The 9659-nt window shown below is 63.9% G+C and overlaps 1 protein-coding gene across 1 annotated transcript in view; it reads right to left on the bottom strand.

The window, feature by feature from the left end:
* Positions 1-4955: 4955 nt before the first annotated feature.
* The window catches only part of NHEJ1 (non-homologous end joining factor 1), a 40122-nt gene continuing 35418 nt past the window's right edge, over positions 4956-9659 (bottom strand). The window contains exons 5-7 of the mRNA XM_026037468.1: positions 5998-6115; positions 5649-5752; positions 4956-5307 (exon numbers count right to left, since the gene is read on the bottom strand). Coding sequence (XP_025893253.1) covers positions 5227-5307; positions 5649-5752; positions 5998-6115 — 303 coding nt within the window. The 3' untranslated portion in view covers positions 4956-5226. The remainder of the gene's footprint in view (positions 5308-5648; positions 5753-5997; positions 6116-9659) is intronic.

The following is a 9659-nucleotide window of genomic DNA, read 5'->3' as shown; positions in this document are numbered from 1 at the left end:
CGGGCCGCTCTGAGCTGCCGTGCCCCGGCGGCGGCAATAAATAGCGAAGGGCCGTTTGTTTTGGCAGGCGAGCGGCCGGTTGCGGGGCGCGGGTCTCGGCGCTGCCGGAGCCCCCGCGGTTTGCGCCCTGGCGGTCAGCGCGGCGGGGCTGGAGCTGGAGCCGGAGCCGGAGCCGCCGCTGCCTCCGCTCACCGGGCAGGAGTGAGAGGGGAAATTGAAGAGATCCGGGACCGGGAACCGCCAGGACCGCACCCTGCCCGTGTCCCAGCCTCCAAGCGCCCTCCCTCCCTCGGCCTCCTCCCCGCGGAACCTGCCCCGGGCCGCCCGCAGCCTCCTCCCCCCGGCCGAGCCCCGCAGCCCACCCCGCCGGGCCGCCCTCTGCCACCTGCCCCCGAGGGCAGCCCCGAGGCTGCCCCGGACCTGACGCCCCCCCTCCTGGGGCACCCCGCGGGGGCTCCCCCACGGCCACCCGGGTACAGGGTGGCACCCCCGGGGCTCGGGCCCCCGCCGCGCCGCCTGCTCGCCAGGGGCCCGGGCCTGCGGGCGGGGATCAAACAGAGCAGGGAGGCAGCTGGTTGAAATTTAACCACAATATTCTCGCTCCCCATTGTTTCCAGGGAGGCCCGATATTTCCACAACAGGATTATGGCATCTGATTAACTCGCTGAGACAACAATGAGGGGCTGGGATGGGCTTCCCCTTCTAGCTGCCAAAAGGGGAAAGTAAATACAACACCCTGATTTCAGGAGCAAGGGCATGTGCCCCCCTCCCCTCCCCCCCAGCTTCTCCCCCAGCTGTGTCCTGGGGAGGGGTCCAGCACTGACTCCGTCTGCTCCCGCTGTGGCTCCCTAGGACCTTCCCAGGTGAGGCAGCGCCTTGGGGCATCACTGGGCACACAGCCCTCAGGGATGCCCCTRCACTAGCCTTGCAGTGGGCACTGGGCACGGGCTTCTCCTGGTGATACGCAAGAAACACCAGCTGAGTCCCTGGAGCAGCCCAGCCAGCTGCTGGCTCTGGCTGCGGGATGTGCTGTCCTCAGAGGCACCAGGAAGTTGRGGAAGGAGGGATGCAGGCTGAGGAGCCAGCAGCGCTCATGGACTTGGGATGCTGCGACGCGGCAGCCCCCATGGACCACTTCTTTTGCCAGGCACAGCTCAGCTTTGCACCAGGTTTTCCTACTCAGTGCCACATATCCAAATCCAGAGCCTCCACAAAGTCCTGCTCTGGGCAGGACTGTCCTGCTGCGCCTGCACAGGGTAAAGCCAAAGGGCCTGGTCAGCACCCCTGGATTATCCTGCTTCCACATCTCTCAGTCTGACCTTCCAACAGAGCATCCTACAGGCACCGGCAGAATGGAGGAGACCTGCATCAGGCACCATAAACCTTCCCCATCCCTGCATACRGCTTTCCCAGGTTTGCAGGAGGAGAGCAGCTCTGCGTGCAGCCTACGGCAGGCTCAGGCAAACAGGAGCCGAGTGCTCAGGGTGCTGCAGGCTCATTTGTACTCACGGCACATCCGCTCCGACCCCATGGAGAGAACAAGGCTGGTTGCTCAGCTTGCTCAGCACCGCCTGACAGAGGGCAGCGGGGAAAGGGATCGTTTGGGAAGGTGTGGATCTGGAGAGTGCCGCACATCTCCAAGGAGAAGTACTGCACAGTTGCTGATTTGATGGGGGTCTAGACCCCGCAGYAAGCTCTGCAGCCTGCCAACATGCAGCATGTTTGTCACACAGGTCTGTCACCCACCTGGTGGCTCTGGTGCCGGTTCAGTGTCTGCAGCCTGCAGGGACCCAGGGCTACACAGGAGTCCGGGTTTGGCTGTGGCTCCCGTGCTGCAAGAGCCAGGCATCCTGCACACAGAGCAGTGGCAGCATCCTGCGCAAGGTGACAGCTGAGTGCAGAGCCTGCCACCTTGCCAAGCCATGGGGAGATGCTGGGCTGGCCTGGCTTCCACACGGGAAGCAGGGCACAGGAGAATCAGTGCTCACTAACAGCCTGGTGCTGATGAAGAGCAGCCCCACAGGGAACTGTCCCCTCTCCGAAAGCCCTCTGCCCTGGCCCAGCCCTGCCTGGTGCTGCTCACAGGGTGACTCTACAGCCACCAGCCCCTTGCAGCCTGTTCTGGGGGGCTGAGACACCCAGCACTGCTGAGGGCAMCAGCTGCCCTGATGCCCATTCCCTGTGTCCCTGTCAGTACCTGGGGACAAGTGGGCCAGGAGCTGGGACATCGTCTATCCAGCCTGGACGAGCAGGGATTTCTGCTCATGTGGCATTTCTCCTTGGGGGCTGCTGAGAAGGGCTGTTTGCTGCTGCAGCGGTGGGTGCAGAAGGAATTATGTTCCAGTTGCGCCAAGAGAGATCCGGGGTCCGTCCCTGATTCCAAGACATCTCTGCAGCACTCAGCCACTCAGCACAGCCGGTCACCGCACTCTGTTCCAGCTGTGTCCTGACCTTGCCCTTGTCCCTCCTTCCTCAGCACCTTGCTTTCCCCCATCAGGAAAGCCACCGCATCCCTGCACCCCTGCCCCGGAGGGGAGAGCACATCCTGCGGACACCCCCGTGGGCTCCAGAGGCTGCGGGAGCCAGGGGAACGGGACAGGGGTGCAGGGCCAGCAAAGAGCCGGGCGCTGCGCAGGGCACCCGGCGGAGCCGGGACATGCAGTCTAGGTGGTGCTATTTCCCTATTTTTCACTGGACGCGTTTGGGATTTTCCTCTCCCAGTTCGCTGGCTTGGTCTTCTTCTCTCTCTCTCTCTCTTTTTTTTTTTTTTTTTTTTTTTTTTTTTTTTCCCTTTCTAAAAATACTTGACAGCGATTGAAAGGTCCCTTTAATCGAGGCCACAGAGCCCTTATTAAGGGCACGGGTCGGGGTGCTGGGCCGTGCCCGGCATAACGGCTTCATTAAACCCTGCGAAAACTAATATTTATGGAATCAAATTTATGGAGGCCGAGGCCGAACTTGCGGCCTTTAATGTGTGTCGGGAGCTCAAATCCAGGCGGCTCCAGGGAGGAGGGGGTGGGGACAGGGCAGGAGACCCCGAGGGACAGGACGGGACAATGAGCGGTGACAGCCCCCAGTGCCAGCGGCAGCCAGGGCTGGATTCATATGGGTCTGGGGTCCCTGCCCTGGGCCGGCGGGGGCTGTTGGCTGTTGGAGGTATCAGCAGAGCTCTTTCCCTCACTGATGCCCCCAGGCTCCTGCTTTTGTGCAACCCCCTCCCCATCCTGCATCCCCATCTTCTCCCGCCAGCTCTCCCTGCCAGCCTCTTCCTGCCCCACAGCCCTCTGCCCCTCCGCTGCCGCGCTTGCTTCCCCACGGGGATGTGGCAGGAGGGCAGGCCCCACTGCGGGACCCCATTTGCCCCTGCAGGAGCACAGCAGCATCCACGGGAGCAGGGCAAATGAGCCAGGCTCTGTCCTTGCTGCTGGTCCTTACCCCAGCCTTGGCCCTCCGCAGTCACCAGTTCATTCTGCAGAGGGACAGGGCACCTGGGCAGCGGTGCCACAGTGGGGGCTGCAYTGGCGTCCCGGGAGAGGTGGAGACGTGGCCCAGGTGCAGCTTGTATCCACCATCAAGCTCACCATGCATGGACATAGGCAAGGTGSGAACTCTCTATCGTGCCCCGTGAGATGTCTCCTCTGTTGCCTTTGGAATAGGGGCAGATTCTCTCCCTGGGGCCCTAGACTCTCCTCCTGCAGGCCCCGGGGTRCACAGAGGAGCAGCAAAACCCTGCAGATGGGCACACGTGTTGCTGGCTGGCAGGCTCCGAGCTGCCCAGTTTGATCCCTGTCAGAGATGGGGAAGGGCCCCAGCACTTCCACCCAGGAGGAAGCTCCACAGCTGGGAAAGTCCAGAGCTCTGCCCAGAGAGTCCCCATGCGGTTCCCACTGGCCTCCCCCATGCCACATACCCTGTGCCAGAGGCAGCTGCTCCCGGCACGTATTTACACCATGTAGGATACCAGCGGATGGGGAATGGCTGGGTCCGGCAAGGATGGTTGTCAGCACATGGTCCCCATGGCTTCCCCTTCCCACCACCCACCCTGCCCTGAGCACGGCTCCCTCGGAGAGGAAATATGAACAGCACCAGGCTGCTCTCGCTCCGGGACTGGCCRGCCGCGGCTCAGCAAAGACCCTTTCATTCCCCTTCCACAGACAGAGGGGCTGCTCCGGATGTTTTTGTTTCCCCCTTGCTGCCCGGGAGAGCAGGCACCATGACCGGAGCCGGCCCGGCCCCGGGGCAGGCCCTGGATGCTCTCTTAGGGTCCAGTCCTTCATAGACGGGATGTGGGTACAGGGACAGGAAGAGCAGAACAAAGGATGGATGGATGGATGGATGGATGGATGGATGGATGGATGGATGGATGGATGGATGGAGTGTAGCGGGACAAATGTGGTGAGCTCTGTCCCGGGAGCACCTTGCTCCATGGACTGGAAGCATGCAGTGCATTAGTGGATTGGCTGATCCTTGAATTAGCCAATCCCTGGCCCTTGGAGGCTAGAAAAATGGATTAATCCCATACCCCCTAACCCTCAGGGAGCTAGTATGGAAGGCATAGTCTTCAGCATGGTCAGGCTGCTTTTGCCAACAAGTGACAATACAYTCGGCTCCAGGCAACAGCAAACAGTGTGTCCCCAGTACTGGACAAGCAGAAACTGGGTTCCAGCTTCCCCAGAGGACTCTGCTCCCACGCTGTGGGTGCCCTTCCTGCACAGCCATGGCAGGATCAGCCCTGAGAGACCCAGCTGCACCAGGGCTACATCCTTCTCCTGACAGGTGGGTCTGTGTTGGACAGAGCAAGAGCAGAGAGAGCTTCACCCAACACAGCCTTTTATTGCAAATGGATCCAAAAGTAAGGGGTGGGGGGGAAGAGTTGGTCATCTAGCCAAAACRCACAGCCTTGCAAGAGCCCTGACTGCCCTGCATCCAGCCAGCAGCATCCCACCAGCAACCCCAGGTCCAGCATTGGCTCCCCCGTAGGACAGGATGGGCATGAGACAAGCTCCGTAGCAGGAAAGAGGCAAAAAAGAGATCCCTGAGAAACTGGAGAGCGGCAGAGACACCCCATGTCCTTGGTACAGCTCTTTGCTGCAGCTGGGGAGAGGAGATTGCCATGGACGGAGAGATGCAGGAGAGGAGGCACAAGACAGAGGACGTGGGTGCTCTGCACAGCCTCCCTCGGATGCCAGAGGGGCAGGGACGCTCCAGGCGGGTGGCAGCRACCTTTCAGCTGAACAGTCCCTTCGCCTTCTTCTGCTTGGCCTTGGCCACAGGCACCCGGAGCTTCTGAGTTGGGGAGGAGGTTGGCTGGAAGCGAAGGAGACACAGCATCAGTCCCCGTGGGTGCTCACGCAGGCTGGATAGTCGTGTGCAAGTGCAATGCCCCCGTTGCGTTGCAAATAACACACGTGTGCCATGTGCCCACGCACTGCTCAGCGGCGCGTGCAGGGTAGCACAGGCTTGGCACCAGGCTCAGACCCCTCCTGCCCCAGCAGGGCACCAGGCTGGTGGGCAAGGAGAGAAGGGGGTGCGGGAAGGCCCGGGCACTGAGGACAGCGGGATCAGGCTGCTCCATCTCCCTGCCAGCCTGGAAGCCCCGTGCTGCCCCTGGCATGGAGCGGAGAGGGTGTTTTGGGCACTGTGCTCACCGTGGCTGCCTCGCTGGAAGGGGCTTTTYCATCCTCCTGGGTCTGAGGTGGCAGGTCTGGCTGCTCCGGGGTTTCTCCATCACCTGCTGGGGTCTCATCATCCTCTGGTGCCAGAGGAGGGAGAGGCAATTCAGGATTAAGGGAAGCAAGGCCAGGAAGAGGGGGCACAGAGCACTGCTCCAACCCACATAAAGGAACGGTACTGGATGGCAGAGCTCATCTCTTGAGAGAAAAAGGGTAGTGGGAGACCACACGGGATGAGCTGCACCTGGGGCCTCCCCCCCATTCCCAGCACGGGAGCCCCAGCGCCAGGAGGGGATCCCCAAGGCATGGCCAGGATGCTCCTCACCGGAAAGGTGCCGTTTCCGGGCCTGCTGCGCCTCGTGCTGCGTCACGGCCACGTAGAGCTGCCGCAGGCTGGAGGCGAACGCCTGCCCGTCTCCCGCTGCACAGATGTGGGGCAGGCTCTGCGGGAGAAACGGAGGCAGCGTCAGCCCCGGCGCGGGGACCGGCCGCCTCCCGCCCTGCCTGCAATCAGCAGCRCGGGATGGCCGGGATGCTGCTCCTCCCGGGAAGCTGTGCCATGGCGGCACGTGGTGCCCACGCCCCTCGCGCCGGCCCGCGTGGCAGAGCGACCGGGCCGCGGCGGGCGGCGAGTCAGTCCCGAAACGCCGCAGATGGGATCGCCCAGGAAGGGCTGCAGCGTCCCTGTGGCCACCACCACTCATCCCTATGGAGAGCAGGGCATGGGCAGGATGCCCAGCCATGCGATGGGGATGAGGAGGCCCTGCCTGCTGTAGCCACCTCCAGTGATGCCCACGTGGGTCCTTGGTGGCCCCGCGTGGCCTGTTGGCCACCCCAGCACAGGGCCTGGAGCAGCCTCCTGCAGGGCAGCGGGCTCACAGGGCGCGAGGGATGCCCAGACGGTGCCGGGATGAGGAAATGCACTGGAGAGGACGGCTGTGCAGGGCAATGCTCAAGCATGTGCACGCATGCATGGTGCCTGGACATGCATGTGGGTGAGCGTGGCTATACGTGCATGCACGTGTGTGCTTGTGTGTGGTTGTGTGTGCGTCAAAGGTCTGCGCACTAATCTCTGCTCTGCTCCACACCCAGACAGCAGGAGAACAAAGTGTAACAGATAAGCGCAGCTCTTCTCCGGGCCCRGGGAGCGGGGAGGGGACGGGGACACCCAGACCCACTCAAGGCCAGAGTCCAAAGCCTGGGCCCAGCTTCCCAGTGGTGGAAAGGGCACACAGAGACCCCCGTGCTGCTCCACGCTGGCACAGGGAGGGAGGGAAGAGCYGAAGCCAGGCTGGTTTGACTGGCACCCAAAAAGGGTCCCATGACGAGGGCGAGGGGCAGCGGTGAGCCAGGGCGGCAGGCGCTGTGCTGCTGGGGAACACATCCACTTCTGCTCCACCATCAGGCACAGGGTCAGCCCCTCCTGTCCCCCTATCCCCGCTCTTCCCTGCTGCAGGACCAATTTCTGTGCAAGGCCTCCTGTGTCCCTGGCCACTGCCACAGGAGGGAGCGATGCTCTGGTCCAAGCGCCCTGCTAGCACCACCCGRCTTGCTTGCCAGTGGGCAAACACCCCACCGAGTGCCTCTGCGCCCTGCCTCCGAGCTGCAAGCTGCACTGGCCCCTCACAGCTCCCCATCCCCACAGCCCGGGAAGGAGGAGGGATGCTGAGCGTTTTCCCCACCACGAGGATGCTCATGTCTTGCCCTGGACGGCTAAGTCCCACGGGGCCAGGGTTATCCGCGAGGCTGCAAAAGCAGTGTCCGAAGGTGGAAAGGCAACTGCACTTCAAAGGCAGCACAGGGGCTGGCAATGGATGGCCCGACAGCTCACATCAAAGGCACAGGCTGGAGTCATAACTCAGAGAAAAGCAAACAGCAGCTCCCAGGAAAGCCGGGCACGGTGGTGCAGCGAGCAAAGTGTACTAGATAGCACTGTGCGGGTCAATGCCCCACAGGGACCCCGCAGAGCCACTCGGCACAGGCTGCTGTGCTCCCGCTCTGCACCCGCGGGGCAGCAGGATGTCCCCTGCCCTGCTGACACCAGCTCCACAGCCACCCTTGCCCTGACGGGGAGGGCCAGGTCTGGACACGCAGGGCTGGCATGTGGCTTGGCACTTGCAGGGCACCCCTGCCCATGGCTCTGGGAAGGGACCAGGTTTGGTGGCAGCTCCTGAAAGGACAGGATGGAAATTGGGAGTCAGCAGCCACCTCCTGCCACTGCCTTTGCAGTGTCTCTGAGCCGGGAGGCAGAGGGAGCTGGTAGTGCTGGAACCACACTCCGCATCCCCGCATCCTCACATCCCCGCATCCCCACATGCCCGCATCCCTGCATCCCCAAATGCCCGTATCCCTGCATCTCAGCATCTCTGAATCCCCAAATGCCTGCATCCCTGCATGCCTGGGGTGCAGTCTCCAGCGTAAACACSCTGTGCAAAGCCCAGGGAGAGGCACAGAGCAAGACCCGGGGGGTGCAGCGAGCCCCCAACACCCGTCCAGCATCACCCACGCGGTGCCAGCACACGGGGCCCGCCACGGCCAGGCCAAGGGGACCGAGGTCCTGCAGAGGCGGCAGSGGGGCGGCGCGGGCAGCCCAGCCGCGCCAGCCCTCGGAGCCTCCGGCCGTGCCCGCCCCAGGCGCCGCGCCGGCGAGCGGGGGTTGCCCCGCGTGTTGTGACTACCTGGCCGCAAGGCCGAGCGCGATGCGCCCGTATCAGGAGCGCCTCAAGGCTGCGGCGCGGGCCCCACAGCGCGGCCGGAGCCCTGCGATTAGCGAGCAGGGGGGCTCGTGCACGGAGCAGGCACCCGGCCTCAAGCCAGGAGTGCTGGGGCACACAGGGGCACCCGGGGACGCCCGCAGCGCCAGGGGCACCCTCGGTCCCGCTGCGCCGCCAGGTCCGGGCTGAGCGGTACCGAGCGCACGCAGAGTCCCTGCCTGCAGCGCGCACTGCGCTGGGGACACGCTGCCCTCCTTGCCCCCTCGCCCAGAGCACACGGCAGCTTCCACGGCTTGGCGTGGCGGGGCGGCAGGGCCAGGAGGGTCAAATCCCCGAGGCCAGTGCCGTGCCACTGATGCTGAGGCATCGCTGTGGCCGGCGCTGGCYGGGAGCGGGTTTGCCGGCGGGCTGGAGCGCGCTGGGCCCCAGCACCRGTGCCAGCCACCAGAGTCTAAATCGGTCGTGCGCAAAGCTGGGGACTGACCCTTTCATTATCACACCAGACGCTCAAAGCGGTTACCAACATTCTTCACTGCAAACCCCACATTCCTATTTTTTAATATATTTTTAACTGGAAAACACAGCGAACGGGGCCTGTTTGGAAATTACAGCCTGGCTGCTGTGGCTTGTATGTCAGATCTGCCCACATTCCCGTGGCCAGCCTCAGCACATGCTCCGCAGGGGCACACTTAATAATTCCTGCCGGGGCCGGGAGCCAAGGGGTGTGGGCCGGGGGCGCRTGGCTTCCCTGGGCTTGCCCACCAGCGGGCTCCATGCAAGCGGCGAGCTGGAGCGGTGGCCCTGGAACAGTGTGGACATGGATGTAAGAGGAGCCTGGCAATGCCACAGCAAGCCCCGATGGGCAGGGGAAACATTTGGTGGTTGGGGCGCCCTGTGTCCAGGTCCTCTCCTCTGGCACCGGCTCCGTGCACTCCCGGGAATGGCATCACTCAGTGCATGTGCACGGGGCATTGCTGCCTGTGGTCCTGCCAGCATCTCCAGGCTGGGATGCCCCCAGTGCCCAAGGGGCTCGCCGCAGCCTCTCCGTGGGGACGGCGACGGCCTCGTGGGGCAGAGCTGCCCCCAGCACCCCGCGCCGCTCGGGGGCACCCGCGGCAGCCCCCAGGCTCCCAGCCCGCACGGGAGAGCCCGGCTTCCCCGGCACGGCGCCAGCGCGCGCACACCTGGCAGGAAGCGGCTGCCCGGGCCAGCAGCGGCAGCCGGGGGGCTGCCGCGAGGTGACGGGGTCGCGCGGGGCAGAGCGAGCGGGGCT

The sequence above is a fragment of the Nothoprocta perdicaria genome, unplaced genomic scaffold (genome assembly GCF_003342845.1).
Source record: "Nothoprocta perdicaria isolate Ctin4 unplaced genomic scaffold, notPer1 scaffold_0, whole genome shotgun sequence".
In the NCBI taxonomy this organism is placed as follows: domain Eukaryota; kingdom Metazoa; phylum Chordata; class Aves; order Tinamiformes; family Tinamidae; genus Nothoprocta; species Nothoprocta perdicaria.
The sequence above is the reverse complement of the archived record's forward strand: the minus strand, read 5'-3'. Positions and strand labels throughout refer to the sequence as shown.